Genomic DNA, 25,813 nt, shown 5'->3' with positions numbered 1-25,813 from the left:
GCTCACTTATATCCTAAACTGTTGTTGAAAACCAACATAATGAATTGACATTCAGAATTAGATGAAGTCTGATTAAATATATATGGGGCATATGTATCAAAGGATACATTTGCGATTCTCAAATAGCGATTTTTAGAGAATCGCTATTTGAGAATTGCAAAACGCTATGTATGTAGGATTTGCAAATAATTTTGTGAAGCCTACATATTCCTGAATTGCGAATCACAAATTGCGATTTGCAATTAAGGAATACCTTCCCATTCATTCCTATAGGCTAGGAGGCCCATCGTAATGAATGGGAAGACATTCTCAATTTGCAATTCTCAATTAGAGAATCGCAAATTGAGAATGCAATTTCAAGGGTGCCAGGGTGTCAAAAGGACACCCTGTTGCACCCCTGAAATGTGCATGTGTGCACATGTGGCACACATACATGCCCCTAAGGGCATGTATGTGCGCCACATGGCACTTTGAAAAATGCAAAAAAGTGCATTTTTCAAAGATATCGCAAAATACCACCAACTTGAAGTTGTTGGTAATTTGCGATTTCTTAAGCAGTAATTGCACAACTTGGGTGCTTCTTACATCGCATTTAAGGAATCGCAATTTGCGATTCCTTAAATGCTTTTGCAAAATAAGGAATCGCAAATTTCGCGAGTCCCTATTTTGCGAGGGCCTTTTGGGATGATACATCCCAAAAGGCTTTTTCCCGTTTGCGAACGGGAAATGGACTTAATACATATTCCCCAACATTTTGTAATTTGCTTCCATAATATTAAGTGCAAAATGTCGTCAAAGGTACAGCGGGACCGACAGAGGCAGCCTCGGAAAAAGTTACCATAAAATATAATAAATCTATATTTTCGGTATGTGAACCCTATGCAAAATCCAATAGAAATTAGTTTCAACCTGGAAGCGTAAAGACATGGAGTAAGGGGAGGAGCCCAAGATGTGAAGTGGTTGAGTTTTCCCATTTAAAAGAATAAGTCATTTTAGCTGTAGAGAGGAGGGTGGAAGACGATGTGGAGTGTAAGCGGTGCACCCTTTCCATCCCCACCAGTGGAAAGGATTTATGGTACTTCTAATTTAAACTGTGTTGTATGAAAAATTAGAAATTGGTTGTTTGCTTGGGTGTTTGTTGGTTAGAAGAAATGCTGAGTTTATTTAAATTGTTAGCTCTGGGTGGACTTTGACATGGAAGCAATGACAAGAAATGCGACTTCCAGTACAGGATCCTTCTCTGCAGCTTGCACCACCCATTTCCCATGCCAGTGCCAGTACCAACACCACTACTAACCATCTCTCTGCCTGACAGCTTGGACTACTTCATGCCACACAGAGCTATAACAATGGCCTGGACAAGTGGCATTTCTAATTTTAATTATATTGGATTATTAAACAATGTGTGCGCTTACCTTGTAAGTGTGGTGGACTGTGATACGCGCTGGTGTTGAGAATTAGGTGCTGGTGACGAGCACCAGCAAACATGGGCTCTGAGTAAGCACTGGGGACACAGTTACAGACGTCTGACTCCTAAAGATGAAAAAAAATGGATAAAGAAAGAGAAAACTGCAGCTGAGGCTGATCCTCTGTGGAACTGTGTTTGTCCGTCTCCATGTGGTATAAATGATTGTGATGAGAGAACTCACAGACCTCCTCATCCTCCCCAACCCCCCACCACCACCGAGTCCTATAGCGTGAATGTTCTGAATCGGGATCGGACTGGAGTGGAGGCTTCTGGTGGCCATCATGTATGTTGATGGGCAACTGTGTTGCTGGTAGCATTATTTGATGACGCCTAGGATTTCTCTTGAGCAGGACTTTAGGGATTAGTATTGGGTACCCTACGCGAGGTCGATGCCTTTAGCATCCCCCTCACGCTCCTGGACATTGTGTATATTCAGGCAACTTGAATTATGCAGCAGAGGAAGACCAAATTATGCGGCAGGGTTAATACTTAATAATGTGAAAACAATACAGACATAGACTCGCATAATTCCTGCGGCCCTGTGCATATTGAAAGTAATAAATGCAAATGTTAGTTCTTAGTATAAATGCCGCTAAGAGAATCCAATTATTTTGACTTTTTAGATGCTTGGGGTCTTTGTATCTAAACTTTTAGATTTTTGGCCTCTAAACGGCAAAGTACATTTTAGATGTTTTTGTGCTAGATCTTCTTAACGCTATACTTTTGAAATTCGGCAGTGATGGACTTGATATTATAACATAAGTAAATACTGTTGAAACTCACTATTCCCCAGTGCGCTGTGGAGAGTTAGCAGGACTTTGAGGTGCATGTGGGCTACTGATACCTCTAACAAGTTATGTAATGGTGCCATATGCTTCAGTGGGCTGCAACCCACCTTCATTGTTGCCCACCTATTGTTTCAGTCTAAATAGTGCTGCAGCTGTAGTTTCTTTTTACTCCAGCGTGCTGACTCTGTCGTGCCTCTTCATTTCAGCCATGTTACCATCGAGGGATGCGTGAAGGGCTGACTCTTGTGTGAAGAGCAGCGGCCGCTGGCTCATGAGCCCTATGCACCTGGGGTGCCTGCATGGGCCGGGGGCACAAGACTGAACCTCAAGATCGAGCCCAAACCACAATGAACAAACTGAACTTCCAGAACAACCGAGCCATGCAGGACCGCCGCAGCGTGTGCATCTTCCTCCCTAACGATGATACCTTGAATATCATTACAAATGTAAGTACATCCGGATCATGGGGCGGGAGTTGAACGTGTACAGTTTGACATATTGTTTGATGATTAAACTATTTTTATTGGGTTTTATCAACTGTTTGATAATTTGGGGTGTGGGGTGTGTGTGTGTGTGTGTGGTTCTGAATTTAAGATCCACAGAGTATACAACTTAGTTTTTCAAAGTGAAGAACTGGAATACATTCTGCTGTGGTCACAACATCTATATATGTAGCACTTTGTCTGCAAGAGATTCCTGCCTCTGAACCTGAAGACTCTCTGCTTTAAGTACTGAACTCTGTTATTTTTTGCAGTCAGTGGACATGGACCATTTTTACATCTGGCTGTAGCCAAGGCCTTTTGATTTTGCTAAAATTTTATGTATAATATACTCATAAGGGGTTTGTGGCCAGTCCTCTTCGTCCATTAATCTGACATTGTGTCCCTTACATTTTTCTTCCACCCCCTACAGCATACAGCAAGGGCCACTTGCTCAATTCACTTCAGCCACTGTCTAACTGAACTGTGAGTGGCCGCATTCTGCTCTTTTACAAGGCGCGCACACACAACAAGGCGCGCACCCACACACTAAGTAGTTCCCGTCAATGCTAGTGAATACTATGGTAATGTTTGCTTTTTTGAGAACAAAAAGTATTTTTACTTTTAGCCATTTTTTTATTTTTTATTGACGAGGGCTTTGCAGCTATCCCAGTAATGAAGTTTTGGGAAAATCATGAGAAAACAAAATAAGCATTGACAAAGCCGACAGGCTTGCAGCCAACTCAAGACTTGATGGCTTTGCTTGTGAGTGTTGGGGGATGGAATGTGCATGCTGAAAGGGTAATCTCCTTGCAGGCAGTTTTGGTGAGCCATGATTTGGAGGCTGATGGAGGTTTTCTGCATTGTTTCCTGTTGCAGTCCAGTCTATTTTTGATGTACATTTCCTGGCATAGAGCTCTTATTGCAGTCAGTGGAAGTGAGCCATTTTTTGTGAGGTCGTGTGTCTTTGAGTATACGCCCACTTATGGCTAGAGACGTTTTTGCTGGGAATGTGTAGATGATTCCAAAGAGGGTGAGAACCTTGAAGTGATGGAGCGTGTGGTCCTTGAGTATTTGTATCATCCTTTATTCTATTCTAAGGTTGTTTCAAAGCATTGAGGGTTTACGAAGAATTGAAAAAAGGATTAGGAGAGAGGATAGCCAAACATAGAGATGGAGGGAATGAGAACCTCTCCAGGCAGGAGTGGCCTTCCCAAAATTACAGAATGTCATTAGGCAGAGCAATGGCTCAAGCACTAGGACACTTTCGAGAATCATGCCCTTTCGAATGCAAAATGCAAAACTCCTTAATTTATTTTTCAGCTAATATGATGGGTAGCCACACTTGGGCATCTGTTCGACAGGCTGGGTAGTGGAAAGGCAAGGAGGAAGAATTAAGTGAGTTAGGGGTGTTAGTGTGAGGGATCAGGGCATAATAAAGTTAGAAAATCGTGCACACTATTTATGGGATGCCAGGTCGGTCATGGGTTAGAGAGGCAGCAGACACTCTGTTCCTCCTCACTACAGTGTAAGTTGACAGATCTTCTTTGCTTCTTCCCTAATGCATTTGACCATGTGCCCATAAGGGGGAGTGGAGGATAGATGAAGAAAGAGATCCAGAACCATCACAACGTCGAGGGGGGGGGTGGGGGGGGGGAGGGGGCGGAGGGAGAGTTAGAATTACCCTTGCGGCACAAATTGTTTTTTACATAATGAGATTCTTGTTCCTCTAAATATTGAAAATCAGTCCTGGATTGACCTGGATGTCTACAGCCATGCCAGAGAGTCTTTAGTGGAGTATCATGAAGTATGTGCTAAATGTGCTCACCTAAGGGCTCAAGTAAACAGGCAAAGGGGGTGGTGTGGTTGTGTAGGTCCTACTAATACAAGAGCACGGAATGGTGTGATTCAGGGTTGGGATGCTGTGGGGTAGAACAGAGGGGCCTCAAGCCAGTGTTTTCTGGTTCCAAGGTCTGGTATAGCAATGGTGCCACCGGTCCAGATAGGGGTTCAATGACTTTAGGCACTCACTTCTCAGCTATGCATGACCGAGGAAGAGAGGGCCAATACCGAGAATGCATTAAGACTATTGTACAAAGCTGCCTTATGTTACCACTGCACGTGGCAACAAGAGCCCGACAGATTGTGACAAGTGGCGTCACATGGGCTTTCTACAAGAGGAAAGAGAGCATCTAAACTGGCAAAACATCATTTTACCTGGCGCTGTGCAAAACCTTGCCCTGGTGCCCCTTTAGCTAGTGGTACATTCCAGCCCGGATAGGGAAAGTAATTTCGGTATCAGGAAACAGGTGCCTGGGAGATGGCTAGGGTGGAAAATTACGTTGCCAGGATCATAAGGAATTGGAAGGTAAAGAGAGGTGCAGAGGAGAGACAGAGTACTCGACGTAAGATGTGCAGGAAAGAGACTGGGGTGCCAGAAAGAGATGAAGTTGAATGGGAGATGGAAAGACGGCGTGGGAAAGGTGGGCTCTTCGGGAGTCTGGTTGGGAAAACGAAAAGCTGATGGATAAAATTATAATTTAAAAAAGTTAGAGAACCTGTCTTATCACCTGCACAAAGTTGGTTGTGGGAGCCTCAAAAAACATTTTCACCCAGACCACATAGAAGCATGTGACAGCCCTGCTGGGAGGACAGAAGAATCGAGGTTAGAGGAGAAGCCCACCAGAGGGTTCTTAGGGCGTGGCCGTACTGCTCTCCAGTTAGGTAAGAAGATGTCAGCTTAAGTTGCCCCACTGATCATTCCAGTGAGTTTCCTGTGCTTGTAACTCAGCGAGGGATCAAGCTAATGTTTTGGGAGATGTTGGGCACGTAGGGTGCAGAATCCTGCCTAGTTTGCACCAAGGTTTCTGGAGCATTAGAAAGACGAGGGATTTTCAAGTCTAGGGTCTTATGACTAGCAGTATGCTGGTAAAATAGTTGGAGAGCCTAACTTCTATGTACAATACAGTACAATTCAAAATATTGTATTGTCTGGACAGGTCAAAGAAGTCTTACCAAAGTAAGTACTCAAAGTACTAAAAATGATACACAAGTAATGTCTCTGTGAATTACCTTCCTGTACTTTTACCTTTAAAATGCTGCAGATTCCTGTGCCATAACTTGTCTAGTGATATGCTAAGTCATACTGTGCAACCTCATTCTTAGATGTTGTCCTTGTTCAGCATACCTAAAAAATATAGACACTCAGCACTTTGCAGGTAGAGCGCAAGCACACTGCCTGTTGAACATAGAGCCACAAAGATGCCCCAATCTCGCTACTGCAGCTCGCATGGGCCATGTTGGCAGAGCAGTCTCCTGCATCGTCCCTCAGTGGTGCCTGCTTTGATATGTGAACATGTGAAGAAATAGGAGCAGAAACAACCAGGAAGATGGCACAATGGCAGTGATGGGCAGTATCAGGAAAAATGCTGGGTGGCAGGACAGGATCCTCAGCAGGGCCTTGTTTAGATCTAAGGAGGTAGCACAGGCTGGTGTAGATTATTCCTAAAGGAGGGAGGTAAGCAGTGGTGAGTGGTAAAAGCAAACTAAGAATGATATAGACACTGAAGAACAATGATGGAAAAGTATTCTAAACACAAAAGGGCCAGGATAAGAAAATATTCTAGCTCCCTAAAGAGGTTTCTACAGCCAAGTAGAGAGGTTTTAGGACATGATGGGGCTTTTAATAGGCTGGTAGAGCTCAGGCAGGGACAGACACATAAAAGATCAAAGTGAAATTGAGAGCTATCAGGATATGCTGGGCTTCTGGCAGAGTTTAACCATTTTAGTGGACAAGTAGGATTTTGACTTAGAAGCAGCTGAGTTTGACAAAGATAATTGAAGGTACCAGAGTGAAAGCAAGTTAGGGACAAGAAAGCAATTAATTGACTTACATAGCAATTCAATCCAAGGCCCCCCTGTGAGGCGGCAACCCATGGGCCAATTAGCCTCTTTTGTTATATGTATATTGTTTGCAATGTGAGTTTTAATTGCCATTTTACTACCCAAGACTGCTGCCTTATTTTAGATAATGGCAAGAAAGTGCCATCGATGTGAGGGGGCCTGAACTATTGACCTCGCGGTTACCAAGTGTGTGGCATCCAAGCACAAAGCCCTCTTTTAAGGTGACTTTTGCGATTTGCATGGAGATGGTGCACTTCTGCAAGAAGCTACCTCTTGTCTTCAAGCTAGCACCTAAAGGGCAAAGAGAGCTCTTCGGTGGGCTCTTTTTTTAGGTTTGTGTGTGATGGCACTTGCGTCAAACGTGCTAAGCATATTGTATCCTGTGCAATCTTTAAGGTTCATTCATTCGGCTTCCTTCACCCATTGGGTTCTTTGGCTCATAGGCTTGTCATTGGCTTGAGACACTGCCAGTCAAACCTTGGCTCGTCCCACAGGCGTGTTTTTGTCTTTTCCTCTTTTGCTTGGCTGTCTAGGTGTATCCTTCCTTCTTTAGAATGCAAGAACGACTAGTTAACTTCTGGAAATTGCACTCGTTTACCACACAGTAAATTTGATACTACTTCCATGCATGGTAGACACAAAGAAGTCTTTTTTTAAATTGTTTGGCACCGCACTATGCATTTCCTGCTTTTGTCAGCATTCGAGTGCAAGCGTCAAATCTATTGGCTTTGTTGATGCTTGTTTTTCCCACATGCCTCTCTTGAAAAGTGTGCTTAGCGCTTTATTGCAAAACGTCAACGTTAACCCCCACTATGGCTGTGACAGGTGCCATGAGGGTGTGAATTTCAGAGACATTCCGTTCTGTCCCAGGTCAGCTCGGTGACGTGTTCCTCTCTGCCCTCTTGACCTCCCCTCGGGGTTAACATTATTAAAGTCCTTGCCTCGGTGTCGGAAAATGTAATGTTGATTCCTTCACGAAACGTTCTACGAGTATAAAATATGTACTGGTTTGTGACTGTAAGGCACGGCAGATGTTTTCCATTTGCAGTTTATTTTTGCCAAACGTTAAGGGAGGGCGTATGTTGAGATCTGCTCTCTTGGGGAACGAGAAGAAATTAGGGCTGGGAGGGGCAGACAAACTCTCCAAAAATGACTCCCCTCGGAAAGTCTTCGCTTTAAAAATGTGCATTTGTATTAGAATTGTCCTCGCGAGTGTTTTGATTCTTATAATTATTCGAGGATTTTGCCAGATTTGCTTGGGTTTTCCTGACACGCTGACAGTGCCCATGGGAGGCAGGCTGCTGCGCATGTAAAGTTACTATCAGACGTTATTTCCTGCCTAAAAAGATCAATGTATTACGTGCTTATACAAACAACATATGATATGTGTGTATCTGGGCAGTGATTGGTCACCATCATCAGCTGTAGATGACCATCCTCCTTTCAGTCTAGGAAGAGCGTTGTAGCTGATTGTGAGATGCATTGATGGCTTTGCCTGCGGGGGGCTAAAAGGCGTCCTCGTCACAGGAGTTACTACCCTTTCCAATGCACTTACGTCTGGTGGATATGAAGTGATCCGCAAGACAGGAGTTTAAATGCCATCAATGCCCACTCACCTTTCTCTCCTTCCAATTTCTGTCAGTTGAGTATGGCTATTGGGTAATAACAGCATTAGTCATTCACAGAGCTTAGAAGCAGCAGAAGCACATTAGGTACTACCTAAACAAGCATTGGCATAGCCAATAGGTCTCGCCTTTGGGACCTTATAAGTATTTAGTTATGCAGCACAATATCATTGGTGCAACAGCATCAACTGTTGCATGGCTAAACACTTATAAGGTACCAAAGGCGAGACCTATTGGCTATGCCCATGCTTGTTTTGTTATTGGGGAGCATAAATAACAGGAGGGTGAATGTCAGTTAGTCAGTTAGTGAGAGTGAGTGAGAGAGTCAGTCAGTGAGAGAGAGTCAGTCAGTGAGAGAGTGAGAAAGTCAGTTAGTCGGTTAGTGAGAGTGAGAGTCAGTCAGTCAGCGAGGGAGTGAGAGTCAGTCAGTCAGTGAGAGTGAGAGTCAGTGAGAGAATGAGTCAGTGAGAAAGTGAGTCAGTCAGTGAGAGTGAGTGAGAGTGAGAGAGTCAGTCAGTGAGAGTGAGAGTCAGTCAGTGAGAGTGAATGAGAGTGGGAGAGTGAGTCAGTTAGTCAGTGAGTGAAAGATTTAGATTGTGAGATGAATAGTGAGAAGTATCCCGTCTTATCGGAGGAATGTTACCCCTCTCTACAGACCCAGTGTCATCCCGTGTCCCCAAGGTCTCATTCATAGTCACGGTTCCTTCATATGTGTTTGAGACAGTGGCACTAGAACTACCTCGAGGGGGACGTTGTCCCTTGTGCTCTTAATTTTTTTATTGCGATTAGCATTGTTGCTGCTATCACTACTGTAAGTTTGTTTTGAAGTGAGAAAGGTTTGTGGTGGGTCAGAAGTAAAACTTACACCCCTAACAGGTGGATGGCAATCTCTAGATGTAACATCATTTACGTGAGTGGGTGGGTTTTTACTCCTCATCGATTCCTCCATCTTAGCCAATCCAGATTCGATACTGGTTACCTTCGACATAATAGGTTCCAGGAGCGATGTCATCATAAGCTCAAGCTTCCCCCAAAAGTTCCCATCTGACATGCTATTTAAATAATTGTCCACCTCGTTCTGTGTTGGGGATATTGGAGATCCCCTATTGGGATCATCCATCGCAATAGCAGATTTCCCCCTTCTCCCATTCATAGGTGGTGCCAATTTGCTCTGTTTGGGGGGAGTTTTACTTTTCCTTTTGCTTGGTGGGGGTCCTACAGTAGGTTTTAGTCTTTGATTAGCCCTTTGCCCTCTCGTGGTAACTTTAGCTCCAGCAGGGGCAACTTCAGAATTAGGGGTTAACAATGGCACTGTATCTATTCCCTGTTCGTTTGTGCCTTGTATTGAACTATCAGTCAAACTCGTGGGCTCCTCTTTGTTAGTCGCCAACACTGGTTTACTTAATGCCGGTGTCCTTGCGAGACTACTCGATAAAATAACCGGTTCCAAAGACAACCTGCGCTCGGTCAGTTGTATTTTGTGGATGAGTGAGTCAGTCATTGAGACTGAGTAAGTCAGTCAGTCAGTGAGAGTGAGTCAGTCAGTCAGTCAGTCAGTGAGAGTGAGTGGGAGAGTCAGTGAGTGAGAGTGAGTGAGTCAGTCTGTCAGTGAGAGTCTGTTAGTGAGAGAGGGGAGAGTCAGTGAGAGTCTCAGTGAGAGTGAGTCAGTGAGAGTCAGTGAGTGAGAGTGAGTGAGTGGGAGAGTCAGTCAGTGTGTGAGAGTGGGAGAGTCTGTCAGTGAGAGTCTATCAGTGAGAGTCTGTCAGTGAGAGTGAGCGAGTCAGTCAGTCAGTGAGAGAGAGTGGGAGAGTCAGTTAGTGAGAGAGTGGGAGAGTCCGTCAGTGAGAGTCTGTCAGTGAGAGTGAGTCAGTGAGAGTGAGTGAGTCAGTCAGTCTGTCAGTGAGAGTCTGTTAGTGAGAGAGGGGAGAGTCAGTGAGAGTCTCAGTGAGAGTGAGTCAGTGAGAGTCAGTGAGTGAGAGTGAGTGAGTGAGAGTGGGAGAGTCAGTCAGTGTGTGAGAGTGGGAGAGTCTGTCAGTGAGAGTCTATCAGTGAGAGTCTGTCAGTGAGAGTGAGCGAGTCAGTCAGTCAGTGAGAGAGAGTGGGAGAGTCAGTTAGTGAGAGTCTGTCAGTGAGAGTGAGTGAGTCAGTCAGTCAGTGAGAGAGTGGGAGAATCAGTGAGAGTGAGTCAGTGAGAGTCTGTCAGTGAGAGTGAGTGAGTCAGTCTGTCAGTGAGAGTCTGTTAGTGAGAGAGGGGAGAGTCAGTGAGAGTCTCAGTGAGAGTGAGTCAGTGAGAGTCAGTGAGTGAGAGTGAGTGAGTTGGAGAGTCAGTCAGTGTGTGAGAGTGGGAGAGTCTGTCAGTGAGAGTCTATCAGTGAGAGTCTATCAGTGAGAGTCTGTCAGTGAGAGTGAGCGAGTCAGTCAGTCAGTGAGAGAGAGTGGGAGAGTCAGTTAGTGAGAGAGTGGGAGAGTCCGTCAGTGAGAGTCTGTCAGTGAGAGTGAGTCAGTGAGAGTGAGTGAGTCAGTCAGTCTGTCAGTGAGAGTCTGTTAGTGAGAGAGGGGAGAGTCAGTGAGAGTCTCAGTGAGAGTGAGTCAGTGAGAGTCAGTGAGTGAGAGTGAGTGAGTGAGAGTGGGAGAGTCAGTCAGTGTGTGAGAGTGGGAGAGTCTGTCAGTGAGAGTCTATCAGTGAGAGTCTGTCAGTGAGAGTGAGCGAGTCAGTCAGTCAGTGAGAGAGAGTGGGAGAGTCAGTTAGTGAGAGTCTATCAGTGGGAGTGAGTGAGTCAGTGTGTCAGTGAGAGTCTGTCAGTGAGTCTGTCAGTGAGAGAGAGCGAGTGAGTGAGAGAGTGGGAGAGTCAGTCAGTGAGAGAGTGAGAGTGGGAGAGTCTGTCAGTGAAAGTGAGAGAGTGAGATAGTCAGTGTGAGTGAGAGTGAGTGAGAGTGTGAGTGTCAGTGAGAGTGTCAGTGTCAGTGAGAGTGTGAGAGTGAGAGTCTGTGAGAGTGTCAGCGAGAGAGTGAGAGTCTTTGAGAGTATCAGTGAGAGTGTGATAGTCAGTGAGAGTGAGTCAGCCAATTAATGCAAGGCATTTGCAGTTAGGGTGAGTACTCTAAAGCTCAACTTTCATTGTGACAATGGTTCGAATATAACACCCGTACATGTTTACAGAGTTTAATGATTTGTGGCTAGTCCTAATGCTCCGAGGATACTACATTATTATATGCAAATAAATACACGCAGAACAAATAAAAGAAACAATTATAGTGAAGACTTGAATCCGCATGTTCTGAAAACCTGTAATTTTCCATCTTTCAAAAGAGCACAAGCAGCAGCTGTTTTAAAGCATTTGTGCTTGTCATTGCTAATTTATATTAATCGATTTCATTTTAAAGTAATTCAATTAAGATAGTGAGACAACACATCGGGTAGGGATTACAACGCATCTGAGAAAACACGTTAAACTCTTATCTTATCAAGCCCGGGAGTGGTGCGTGCGTGTGTGCGTGCGCGCGCAGTCTGCTCTGTTTCGAAGCACATACTCGTGCTTAAGGCGTGCCCCTGCGCGTTCCCGCAAGGTGTATGCCTCCACAAGCACGAGTATGTGCTTTGAAAAAGAGCTGAACGACGGCTAAAGGTCTCCTATGCAGAGCATGCGCACTGCGTAGGCGAGACCTAAAAAGGGTTACATTTGTGGCATGTATAGCTGTAGATTCACATGCTGCGCATACTTCCGCAATCTAGTTTTGGGCTCGGACATGTACAACTGTTTTTTGTTTGAAGGAAATCTTTTCAGGCTACGGGGTATAGTGACTCTACCTATTAGTGGTATTGCGTAGGGCATTTTTAAATTATTTGTTCTCCGTCATCGGTTTCAGATGTGTCGTCCACAGCTCTGGTTCGATGCCTCATAATGTTCTTGCCAAGCCTTCGGATCTGTCCTCTCATCGGTCTCTACAAACAATCATGAATTTTGTTCGGTTTTCCACCATTGTGTACCTTTGACTCTATGTCAAACTAACACCCTTGGCTCCCAACCAATCGGGTTGAGAAAGTTCCTGCGATGGAAAAGACTCCATTCTGATTCTGTCCTAGTTGTCAGACCAAGTATCTGAGATCCAACCAGCACGAAATCTGCAACCTCTGTTTGTCTCCAGACCACCATAGGGACTCCTGTTCGACCTGCCTTGTATTCCGCAACAGGAAAGCTCTTCAGAACTAACACATGTTGTATCCCTTCCGCCAATATGACGCAATGACAGGAGGTAGAGAAGACTCCAGACATCATCGGAGAGCAATAGGAGTTGGATGTTGAAGAGGTGGCGTGGAGGCAGCCTTTTCACCTGGAAGAGTGGACTCCAAGGCAGGCTTTGAGTCCAAAGAGCCTTGGTAAGCCCAACCCCCTCAGAAGGTCTCAGTGAGTACGGATGTTCTCATAACTCACCACACAGAGGCACAAGCATCTACTTCTCAGGTTGCTTATGAGGCCTCCGGTGTACTACTGCTATTCGGCCATGGTTGACACTGACATTTGGAGGCGGGTCCGGCACCCAAGTCACATTTAGTGCCAAAGTCCCACTCCAAGCCTCAAACACAGCTTTGGCTCTGGACCCAAAAGTATATCCTCGGCCACCTTTGGACTCAAAATAGGTGGAGCCAAATTGTTTTGAGCCATAACATCCTGCCCCAAGATATTCGGAGTTGAGGCCGAATACGGCATCAAGACCCACCGACTTGAAGCAATCGGAGCTGAAATCGAGCACCGCACCTTCCGGTCGGCAAACTTCTTTAGTCCCAATCAGGCCGCCTTCCACTGTGGCATCCTCTGCCGCTTCAGAGGAATTTGATCAGCCAATTCTTGAGCAGCTGTAGGAACATGTGGATGCTTGAAAACATCGCATTCATATCCAACCAGGCACAGGTCGGATTCTGGCAAAGCTTCCACATCTGACAAAGGACTCTGCACCTCACAAGAGGAACATCACTTTTGAGGAGGCCATCAGCTCACCGGATCTTCTAGCCCCCAAAGGGAAAAGCAAATATGACAAGGAAACCTCTCCCCTGCCTCCTGCTCGTCCCGCAGTTAGTGGCAGAAGGGAAGATCATCTCTAACACTAACATCTGCTGCGCTCTAGATGCCGCATAAACAGTGACCCCTCCAGCTTCTCCCTGATCAAATAACACCTGTCAGAGTAAGATTGCAGGAGTTTCTCCCCCTCTGGACAGAAATCACCACAGAACGTTGGGTTCTAGATATTAAGCAGGAGGAATAGTTTCTGTAACCATACCCACTCGTCAGCACAGATTGTCCGAAGAACATTTGTATCCTTCATGAGGAGGTAAGAGCCCTCCTGGACAAGAGGGCCATGGAGCCTGTTCTGCTTCAACACTGCGGAACACTTTCTTTACTTTCTTATCCCAAAGAAAGACGACTCCCTCTGGCCCATCCTTGATCTATGGCTTCTCAACAAATACATTCTGTCGGAGTACTTCCGTATAGTGACTCTACAGGACGCCACTTTTGCAGAAAGGCAACTTCATTACTGTCCTGGATCTGAAGGACAACTTCTTCCACATGCACATCCACACAGCACAGAGATTTCTGAAGTGGAAGACAAACAATTTGTTACATGGACCACCCTTCCCCAAGAGACCATTTCAACGTATGCCTCACTCAGTTTGAGGAGCTCATCTCAAACATTCAGTGTAATTGGTCCCCTACCCAACAACTTCTACACATCAATCATCAAGAGCTGCTGGTGATCCAGGTTGCTCTCGGCGCTTTTCTCCCCATCGTTGAGAACAAGACAGTCATGATGCATAGACAACACAACTGCCATGTTCTACCTACAAAAACAGGGGGACACACATTCACCAAAACTATCCAGTGTAGCCCAGAGGATCTGGTGGTGGGCAGTACCTCATAGAATACAACTACTGATACAGCATATTCCTGGGATGGACAATGAAGTAGCGGACCTGCTCAGCAGGACGCATCAACAAGTACACGATTGGGAACTTCACTCCCAGATCCTACTCCCATACTTTCAGCTCTGGTGGCTCCCACAAATTGATGTGCTTGCCACCGCAGAAAACTCAAAATTCCCAAGCTTTGTTGCCAGACTACCACACCCACAGTCCTTGGGCAACACACTGGATGAGTTGGTAAAGAATATTTGCCTATGCTTTTCTGCCTCGCCAACTTCTATCATTTGTGGTGAGGACACTGAAACTGACATCCCTCACACTCATTCTATTGGCACAAACCTGGGCACGCCAGCCATGTTATTTCATGCTGCCTTAGCTCTCTGTAGTCCCACACGAGAAGCTCCCCAACAGGCCGGACCTTCTTACACAAAATCACGGCACTCTCGAGCATCCCAACCCTCAGGAACTCAACCTTGGATATGGCTACAGAGGTCTTAGAATTTGGTTACCTCAACTTCCTACAAAAGTGTATGTTGATTCTTAAAAAAGGTACACAGGCCCTCTATCAGGCTCTGTTATGCAGCCAGATGCAAATTGTTTGTATACTACCGCCTCCCAAAACACATCAATCCCCTCACAGGACCGGTACAGGATATTGTTTGTTACCTTCTGCACTTGCAGTAATCAGGCTAAGCCTATACCTCAATCAAATTACACTTGGCAGCCGTAGCTGCACACCTACAGAACAGTCAACAGGTTTCCTTATTCAGGGAAGGCCTTAAAAGAGTTATTCAATCCAGGACACCCCCTGCTCTGGCTTGGAACTTAAACATTGTCCTCACTAGGCTCATGGGTCCTCCCTTAAAACTCCTTCACTCTTGCCCACTGCAGTTTCTGTCTTGGAAGATGGCCTTCCTTGTGGCTATCACTTCATAAGACAAGTGAGTGAGATATACCCTCTTACTCTAGATGAGTCCTTTTTCCATGTACATCAAGATAGAGTGGTCCTTAGAACCAATCCAAAAATCGTTCCCAAGGTGGTCTCCATTTTCCGCCATGAACTGCCAGTCTTCTTTCCTCAACCAGAGTCTATAGCAGAATGTGCTCTGCATACTCTTGATGTCAAGAGAGCACTCATGTACTATATTGATAAAACAAAAACATTTTGTAAGACCCAACAACTGTTTGACCAAGCCTCACAAGGGACGTGCTGATTTCAAAGCAGGCGTAGCACGTTGGTTGGTCAAATACATACAAACGTGTTATGCCAAAGCTAAAATAACCCTTCCTGCTCTTCCTAGACCTCATTCCACTCATAAGAAAGGGGCTTTCATGGCTTATTTTCTTGGTTAACATACCATTAGCTGACATCTGCAAAGCAGCTACCTGGTCTACCCCACATACGTTCACTAAACATTACTGTGTAGACATTCTGGCTAGACAGCAAGTTAGAGTTGACCAGGCTGTCTTATGAACACTTTTCCATTCGTCTGCAACATCCTCTGGCTAAGCTACTGCTTTTAGGAGGACTGGTTTACAGTTGATGGACAGCATGTGTATCTACAGCTACACATGCCACGCACAGAAAATGTTACTTATCCTGTAAGCATCTGTTAGTGGCATGTACTGCTGTAGATTCACATGCGCACACCCTCCTCCCTGGTCCCCTGAGGTTGTTTCAGATTATATTTTTTTCATTTAATTCGTATTTTTCTTTCCTTTGCATGGTCACTTTTACTGTATTCTCTATACTCCTTCTTCAGTCTCGCCTTCCATGCGGGAAAAAACAATCTAACAATGGAGCTGATGCCCAGGCGTAACCCCACTAATAGGTGAAGTAACTAGACCTTGTGAGCCAAAAAGACTTCCTTCGAACAAAATCAAGTTGTACACGTCCGAGTTCAAACACTAGATGGCGGAAGCATGCGCAGCATGTGAATCTACAGCATTACGTGCCACGAACAGATGCTAACAGGGTAAGTAAGCATTTTCCTTTTGTTGTCCCTTCCACGCCACCTACTTCAAACACTAATCCCCCTCACAATAAATCACCAAGTGGATTAAGCATCATACTTACCACGAACATAGACTGCATTGTGATTGGATGAGGCAGTTCAGCTACTTCAGCCTCAGGCCCTGTCGTCTATCTTCTTTGCAGTTTGTGGTCATGGGACCACCCGCAGTTAAAGGTGAGATACCGGTGGACTCAAGTCATGGGTCGAGGGCCCAGCACTTGGTCTTCTCACAGCCTTACGTGGGAGTGGACTACATGGTGTGTGTCCCAACATATGTCCATTTCGTGCCTGCAAGGGCAGTCAGTTTTTTGGTAGTCTAAATGATAGCAGGAAAATATTTGATAACTCAGTTCCCTAGAGTTGATGAGGAAGGTGAGCATTTGACTGTGAGGATTCTGTATGTCACCTGCGCTCTGCAGAAATTAGGCCCCTAAGCCTGTCCATAACCTAAGTTGGGTAGAAGGTGTTCCTGTGTTTGCTGAGGAGTGCACAGGGTGACCAGAGTTTCAAGGAATATATGACCAAGTGTGCCACTCACTTTTCAGAACCCCTCTCGTTGCTGTAAGAATCCTGCTACTAGGCTGTGGCGTGCACATCTTGCCTTGTTTCTGGGTGCGTTGTTTAGCATTTGCTCTGTTGTAACCGTTTTGCAATCCTTTCTTCTGCTTTTAGGTAAAAGTATTATGCAGTGAGTTACTCGTGCAAATCTGTGACCTGCTCAGGCTGAAAGACTGTCACCTCTTCGGGCTCAGTGTTATATTGAGTGAGTACCAGGGAGTTACTTGTCAATAAACTAACATTCTGTTCTCTCTGCTGAAGGCCATACAGTTGGCATTCTCTGAAACATGGGTTGTATGCATGCAGAAATATGTATGTACAGACCGAGCTCAGCCGCCATAGACTGCCGGGCTACTGTGCGTGACTGACAGTAATACTCAGCCACCCAGACTCTCACTCTTCTGAGCGGTAGGCGGGGTTTAGCCAGTGTATGTTATACTGACAATGTTGCTGTTGTTCCACAGTAAACTAAGTCTACAAAGTATCCAAACAAACTGATATGTTTGTGAACGTATCCAAAACCAAATGCATAGTTTGCTTTTCCAAAAAGCTATAAAAGGATTATCTTGAAGGGGCGTGATTGGAATGTGACACTTTAAACAGTTGCCTTAATATAGATTACAAATTATTTTGGAACCTAATTGAACCATAATCTTTACACATTTTTCAAAGGGCTAAACATCATCAGTAGAAAATACATTGATCTGACTTAACATCTATAAGACGAGTGCTCTTCAATGGCGGGGCCTTTAGCAATAGTCTGCACTTTGGTTTGGTGAACAGAGGAAAAAATTAGTTTTGATCAGACTAGAGGGACAATTTGGGAAGAGGCTCAGGTTTTGTAGACTTCCACAGCTCTGTCTGTACCTATCGAGGCATTACACTTTGAGGTTCCACAAAGGGGAGAGGAGTGGGCCTAACGGCTATGGCGGTCGACCTCGAATCCGGGGAACCGGGTTTGAGTCTCGGCAATGACGCTGAACATCCTGTGATTCTGGGCAAATCACTTCATCTCCCAGTGCCAAAGAAAATGAACGTGTCCTCATGTAACGCAACTGGTGCTATGTAAAGCGCTCTGATACCCAATACCGGGTCAAGTTTGTGCTATATAAAATGCCGTCAAAAAAAAAAAAGCTTGTTAAAGATAGTGGTTACTCGGTCTACCATCTTAAGTTGGTATACACTGAAGGCTGCTCCCAGGAACTCTTAGGAGGTTAATTCCTGAACCATCTGTAGCTCATACTGATAAATGGATTCCAAAGAGGATCATTTCTTGAATGGGCATTTCTGTAGTGGCCCTTGAAGGACTACCATTGCGAAGGCTCAATTCAGACCTGTTGTGAAGTGCTCACGTACATCTGGAGGTGAATGTGGCACATTTACAAGAACTAACGTCTTACCAACTGTATGTCCAGCACCATAAAAGAGGGCTAAAACAATTATATCATTAATTGAACATTGGTTGATGATAAGTATTTTGCTTTCACTTAGTAAGGCTCGTCTAACTACCCTTGTGTGAGCTAACTAGCTGATGGAAGGGGTCTTTTGAGAACACAGCAGTGTTTCACCTTTGTAAAGATCACACCCTGACAGTGAATCATATTATTTTCACACGCAACAATGGGCCCCCAGAGAGGGACAGGGCCTGTGTTGCAGTCCTGGCCTCCAATGCTTGGGAAACATATGCTAAAAGATAGTGTTTTTAAATGAATTTAGAACATGAAAGGCCAGGAGAACATTTAGCACCATAATTGTGGGTGACCGTGTCAAAATTGTGCATTTAATTTTCCTGTGAGATGGAAATTAGTTTATTGATTCTAAGAAGGTGATATTATTTACGATGTAAAATGTTGAATGTACTAGAAATTGTTTAAAGTTTATTATTTGTATGGTATTCAAAACGTTTTGATGATGATTGGTTTTTAAGTTTGTATGGTTGGTAAACAGCCAACATTGAATTTAAATTAATAAAAATGAAACATATCCAAACTGAAATACAAAATGTGATCTTTTCCATGAAAGCCAGCATTTTCATTACATTAAATATGATAAACTTCCAATGAGAAATGTAGTAGAAAGAGTAATTTTCTCGTAACTCTAGGAGGCCTATTCAGAAACTGCACCTTGTAGTATATTTTGTAGTACTACAATATCACGACAAACGTACCACACAATGCTATTCACAAGCTAGGCGCAGAGGCCTACATCTGTGCCTGCCCTATATTTTTCTGTGCGGAGATCTCCACCACAACTGCAGTCTTTACTCATGTAGGTATACATTTTAGTAGTAATTACATGAGCAACTAGGGAGTGGCTGGAAAATGGGAATATTTACACCTAAATGGGAGAGGTTTAACGAGAAGTAAGGAGAGGGTAAGTAAGATATCTTGAAGGGTATAGGCAGGAACATGCACCCACCCACAAAAGAATATGCCCACTCCCATTCACAAATGCACTGTTAAAGTTACTACTGCCACAACATTAGTAAATATACTCCAGCACTACACATGGCCACTCACAGGTACTGCAACACCATCCAATGAAATATGAGGAAAGAGACTTAAAATAGAGCCTAAATGAAATGATGGTCTATTAAATTAAATTAATTAAAATTAATATAAAAATAATTCTAGTTTAAGTTAAAACAAATAATCAAAAGAGAAAACATTTTTCATTGTATCTTAATATAATTACATTATTTTTAAATAATTATGTATGCCTCTTGTAATTATTATTATTACATAATATAAAATATCATTGTTTTTCTTTAGGTGGGATTTTTTTCAAATTTCAACTTCATTAAAAAAAACTTTAAGTTAATAGATGTAAATAAATTACACTTTAAGATTAAAATAAGTAGCTGTGGCATTTATTTTGTCCCACACTTAAAATACATATATAAAATTAGTTTACAATAATATTTAACATAAAAATACCTTACTCATGACTTTCCAAGCTTTAAAACCTTTTTTCTTTTACCTGTACTTTTATACAGGGAGACTCCGCAGTCGGGCTAAACCTTTCCGTTTGGTAAAGTATATGGAAAATGTCCTTGTACTTTACCATATGGAGATCTCTGCCACATTTTGCAAGCGCAGACCATTGGATTTGCAAACTCCTATGAATCGTGCCCATAATTATTTTCTTTTTTGTTTCTTGCTACATTCTAAAGCAATGCCGAATATCAATTAGGAATGGGCATAAAAGGGGTAATCCTTAACCCCCTCCTAATTGTCATTCAGAAATGTATGAATCCATGATTTGTGATCGCTGATGCAGTTTCTAACCATGTATAAGTTACCAGCTCCACAGAGAAGCTGGTTATGGATTCACAAAGCGCAAGCAGTTGCCTTTGGACAGCTTCTTCTTTGAGAATTGTCACGCGACCTTGGGTTGGGATTTCTTTGCAATAGGCAAGGTGATTTGCACCAATGTATTATGAGGGGTCCCTGATTTACCCATACATTTACATACTCTTTCTACAGAGAGTTCATATTTTCATTCTGAAAATATTAACATAATCGCTCCATATAATGGAACCCTTCAGCCTAAAAAATTATTTTGATGTTTAGGAGTATGTTCAAAGTACACATACAAACTCTGATGCTGTTCTGGGGTATGTGTACTATAAAAAAAAATTGTGACGTTTGCAGGTACCATTTGCTGATACCTTTGATTATGCAGCCAGGAAGAAATAGGAAATGTTTATTGCACAATAGGTGAAAAGCTCTACAATAACAAATGTTATTACAATTTGGATCTTAATAAGCTAATGACTCGTTTTCGAGCATTAAGCTATACCTCATGATTGTTCATCTTGTGTCTTAGTTAATTTTCTTACTCCTTATGTAATAAGTCATACCCGTGTCTGTCCTTTTTGTGTGATGCAGACAATGAACATGTGCATATGGAGCTATCACAGAAACTATACAAATACTGCCCGAAGGAGTGGAAGAAAGAGGCAAGTAAGGTAGGACACTTGTTGCGATGCTTGTGGCCCATCGGGTATGTTGATTTCTCTTATCTGTTGTCTGCAATCACTTCATCAAAATGGTTTTCAGTTCTCAAGGTTTGGCACGCCTATTTGTAACCATTATACGGTCTGCAGTGCATAATGAAACAGGTCTGCACCAATGGCCCCTGTCGACTGTCGTCTAAGACATCATTGCCCCTGGGGATCGCAGAGTAACACTTGTGGCGAACAGCCTGTCTCTCCGCTCACTAGAGAGGGATGCAGTGCAAACAGTATCTCAGCAGACCCCTACATGCCCTACAAAACCCCCATACGTAACCAGCAACAGAGCGTGTCTGAACCCATAGCAGGCCCTACTATGGTGCATAGCGTGGCCTGCCATGGCTCCTAGGAGAACCCGGCATCCGCTCCAAATAGGACTGTGAATGGCCCCGGTGGAGCCTCGCACAGCCCCCAATAGATCTTCACATGGTCTCCAACAGACCCTCTCATGGCCCCAACAGCTCATGTGTGCTCCAGCATTTCCTCACTTAGACCCTATTATGCCGAGTGACCCTTGTATACCCCAGTAGACTTTGACATAGTCCAAGAGGCTTTCACACAACCCCGAAAGGACCCATCATGTTCCTATAATGGAGCTGCACAGAGGCACATCAGACCCTCACATTCCCCCACCAACCACATTAACTGTTAAAAGTGACCCTCATAGCCCATCAGCAGCCTCCCTATCTCCCCCCTGGCCTTCACCTGTCCCTTGCAGACCCTCGCACACATGTTGCCTTTGCTGAGATGGCACCGGGGCTTCCTTTGATCTGTCACTATTTGTAAATGTAAACACTTTACAGCTCCCTCTGAGTTTTTTTTTCTCCTTAAAGAACCCCGAGTACCAAGGAGTCTAACGCGGGCTTGCAGGCCCCTCATACACAAGTGAACCGTCATTGGCGTGGGCTTTTGTGGAGCTGTTTCTCCCCAGGGAACTCCATCCCCAAGATTACAGACGCTGGTCAGTTAGGGTGGTTTGTAAAAAACCCTAAAACGTTAAAATCTGACACAGAAGCTGCTGTTTCTCTGTCACAGGGGCTGCATTGCTTTCCAGGCGCGCCTGCAGTGCACAATGGCCGCCACAACACACTGTGGGGAGCTTGTGTTTCCAGTGCAATCAGTAACTGTACCTATTTGCATATGGGGCCTGCTCTAATTAGATTTATTATGCAGTGTAATGGCTCCAAATGACGAAGCGCTCCCTTTCCCATGGACAGTTTACCACCCACACTGCCTCCAGGGCACGTCTCTCTCACGTGTCCCGCGCACAAAAGAAAGTGACACAATGCTGGCTTGATTGCAAGTGTAGGGATGACGTCACCTGTGCGTTCCTTCCGCCGTGCCTGCCCGGATCACAGTGCAACAGCCGAGAGAGCCTTGTCTGTTGTCATTCTGTCTTGTGTTTTCTGCAATCTCTGTAGCTAAGACTGTGCTCTGCTCTAGTGGGCGAGCTCTGTGTTTTCACCATTGTGAGGTGTGCACATTGTCATAGGGTGTAAATTACGCTCCCGTTTCTGTACCCGCTGCATTGTTATGTACAGAGTGCACAATCAGGGACATCTTAAGGATTTTGGTGGCCCTGGGCGGCTGGGCCAAACGGAACAGCTCGGAATTTATGACCCAGTTTCATATTTTTCATGCCCTCTTTGGCAAAATCACCGATACTTCACAGGCACACTGGTGCAAACTCTAAATGTGTTTCCATCTAATAATCAGGGATAGTGATGTGTGTTTTCACTATTGTATCACAGCAGCAGCTCACTAATATTATTGAAAATATTCTCCGTGACAGACTGCTATTTCTAATATGTGAGGTTCTGTTTCGATCTAAAAAGCACTTTCTTATAGATGTTGCATGGTGTTGAAAAACAAACATTTCTCTGCAAAAATAAATTAAAGGAAATGGTAATTAAAACAATCTATTTTTAAGAATGATTCAAGGTTATCGGGCAGGATTGTGTGGAGAACAGAGCAGGATTTATAAGGGGCACCCGGGAAGGCTTGGACCCTGGGCCAGAGCCCACTTTGCCCATGCCTTAAAGCGTCTTTGTGCACAATGTGTGCCATGGAAACCTGGCAACTTGGGCACCAGTCATGGGGGCTTGCTGTTCGAGTGCGCGGGTTTCTTTACTTCCTTTCTGTGGGAGCACATATAGATTAGTAAAAACTTGTATTCAGTGTTTTACACAGAACTATAAATGTGCGTTGATGTTAGAACATCTGGCGGATATCCGTAACGTGTGTTTTTTGTTCCAGGGCATTGATCAGTTTGGGCCCCCAATGATCATCCATTTTCGAGTGCAATATTATGTGGAGAATGGCAGACTGATAAGGTAAGAGGCACCCCAGGTGATGAGTACATAATGTAGGGGGGGTTTGAATTATGTTGTGAACTCTTTGTGGCGGAGGTGGAGCCAGATCACAGGATCTAAGCAGGACTCACCGAGCAGCCTGCTGATAGAGAACCAAAAGAAGTTATCCCAGAAATGACCCTGGGTTGCTTTTTACAAGTAAAATAATGGTTCGGAAGATCAGAAAACACAAAATGTGTGAACTGCTCATTAGCTGGCTGGCATAAAAAAAAGCCGAGCCTGACTGAGGGAGGTGGGGGGGGGGGGGGGGGGGGGTGCATTTTCCAGAGGAACGGCCACCTTATCTAAAGGTGGCCATTCCTCTGGAAAATGCAATTCTGCAATTCTGCTCTGGCACGTGCACTTGTGCGGGCAGCCCATAATAGTCTGAGCACGTGCAAGATTGCTGCAGGGAGAGGATGACAGTCAAAATCTTGGTCTTAAAACATATTTTAATCTCAAATTTGTGGGTCTTTCTGGATGTTTAGATAGAATACTGTTTGCGTTCAGTGGGGTGTGCATCACTTCAATCGAAGACGATTAATGAAGCCTTGGCAGCTCCATACTGGCTTCTGTACGCAGGACACGTGTACGAGTCTTGCTGTGAAACTGCAGGGAGCTGTACAGGTGGACATGCTGGCATGATGAGCCGCCATGTTGGAATCCGACCGAAACTGATGGCTGCGTTACAGGTGCTTCAGTGCTAGCAGCGAATACAGTGGATGGAGAGCAGAGAGATAGATGCCTATCATTGAACAAGAGCATCTGAAGTTCGGATTGGTTCCTGCATAGCCAATGGAAAGATACTTTTATGATGATGTCATAGAATATTATAGCATCAATTACAAATTTCATCCCTAATCATCTGTATCGGAACACACTGTTTCTGAGCTGAAGACATCATTGATGTCTTCAGATGCTTTGAAGCCACAACTGTGCACTGTTCATTTCACAACTGTGTGACGTGACTTGACAGATACGGGCAGCGGTATGCTGTCTTAAGCGGCAGCAGTCGGTAGAGCCGCATTTAATATCGGTATTGTGTTCTGCACCGGACGGCGTGGTAGGTGGGATAAAATGGATGAATCTCAGCTCACCCTGAAAATGTCTGGAGACAGTTTGCATCCATACTGAAAGTCACTGCAGCTCACTTTAATTTAGCCCTGGCCTCACAGCGCTGTAAATACCACATCAGTATAACTGAACTCACTAGTATGATTATATCAACCTCGGAAGCATGGAAGTCTTATGTGGTCCCACTGGGCTTCAAACCTTTGATCTGTAGGTTGCTCATATTTCTGTAGCCGATGCATGAACTCCCTGGGTGTTTTATCATCTACAGCACACCCACTCCGGATGCCTGCCTTAATGATTGAATGTGGCTGATTTTTTTAGGTCTGGCATTTGCCAGGTCCTTTTGATGTTGCTATAAATGTCATAATATTCTTATTTATAGGGGCTTTCTGCCAGCCCTCTTTATCTATTGGTCCGTTATTGTCTTTCACATTTTTCTTTGGCCCACTACAGCATGGGGCAGCGGGTCAGCCCACTTAGACCATTACCTAACTTTGCTGTAAGTGGGGCGAGTGTGAGTGTGCAGTGGAATGAAGCACCCCTGATGTGTGAAGGGCTGGGCTTGCGTCTAGGCAGCAGTGTGCGAGGCAGCAGCCTCTCGATTTACACCGACGTCTGCTTTACACCTGCCTCGTCCTCTGGACTTTAGTCCGCGGCAGGCTCCAGAACCTTACCAGGCGCTATATCAATGCAAATTGACTTTTGCAAAATCCTTAATGTATATTTAATCAAGTAAATGCACGCGCCATTTCGGAAAATGGCAGTTCGTCTTCTCTGGGCCTAGGACTGGTTTATTTTTAGGTGCGTGGAATAAAGCCTCGTGGCGTGCGGGAAGGGCCGGGGATATTTGCGGCCTCTGCTACCGTAAGGCCTGGGACTGGAATACAAAGGGAGGTGGGAGGAGCTGGATGACTGACTGCTGGCTTGGTTTGTTATGCTTTCTTGTGTCAACGTGCCCCTCTAGCATTTCAACCAGTCCCTACTGTTATTTTTGGGCCGTATGATGACGAATTATGTCTCGAAGTCGAGGTTAATGAATTAACCCTTCCTTGAATAATTCTAGCTGGTCAGGTCATCTGTGGCCGTCTAACTGATCTGTTATCTCACAGTTGATGGTTTAATTACCCCTTCGAAATTGAGTTATTGTCCAAATCCAAATGGCCGGCGATTGATGCGTGTGAAGCGAGTGTCCTTTCCGAAATCCTAGAAGGATAACTACGAGGTGGGCCTGTGTCCGGGGTGCCGCCGTCAGCCCGTCGTGGGTTTTAGTCAACAGCTTGTAGGCCAGTCTTCAAATTGTGCCCCCCAAAAAACTGCAAGCCCCAGCATGCTAAGGTATGCATGCAAGCCTGAAGATGTTTCCAAGGATACGGGAGCATTTGCATCTATGCTGAAAGTAGGCGGCGCCTGCAGGATCGGAATGGTATCAGCTGTGTTATGGCAACTCCTCGTTTCCAAGTGGCAGCCCCATGTGCAGTTGGCATCTGCTCCAGAGCTGAAAGTGCCCTTGCATTCCAGTGGGCATGGAGAGATCAGCTCTGGGGAGATCACAGAACCATGTGTGGGGACCTGGGGTGCGAAGAGACGTGTAGCAGAGAGGTGTAAAGAAAAGTTACCCGA

At 44.7% G+C, this 25,813-nt stretch overlaps 1 protein-coding gene across 4 annotated transcripts in view; it reads left to right on the top strand.

The window, feature by feature from the left end:
• Positions 1-25,813, top strand: part of FRMD6 (FERM domain containing 6) — a 1,098,768-nt gene that overhangs the window by 1,013,600 nt on the left and 59,355 nt on the right. For 3 of the 4 annotated variants that reach the window (XM_085626961.1, XM_085626960.1, XM_085626959.1), the window contains 4 exons: positions 2,463-2,702; positions 16,868-16,958; positions 20,644-20,723; positions 23,025-23,101. In XM_085626961.1, coding sequence (XP_085483087.1) covers positions 2,556-2,702; positions 16,868-16,958; positions 20,644-20,723; positions 23,025-23,101 — 395 coding nt within the window. In that variant the 5' untranslated portion in view covers positions 2,463-2,555. The remainder of the gene's footprint in view (positions 1-2,462; positions 2,703-16,867; positions 16,959-20,643; positions 20,724-23,024; positions 23,102-25,813) is intronic. The other variant, XM_085626962.1, reaches the window with a different exon arrangement.

Source organism: Triturus cristatus, chromosome 9 (assembly GCF_964204655.1).
Source record: "Triturus cristatus chromosome 9, aTriCri1.1, whole genome shotgun sequence".
Lineage (NCBI taxonomy): Eukaryota > Metazoa > Chordata > Amphibia > Caudata > Salamandridae > Triturus > Triturus cristatus.
Note: the sequence above shows the minus strand (reverse complement) of the source record. Positions and strands in the feature narration are given on the sequence as shown.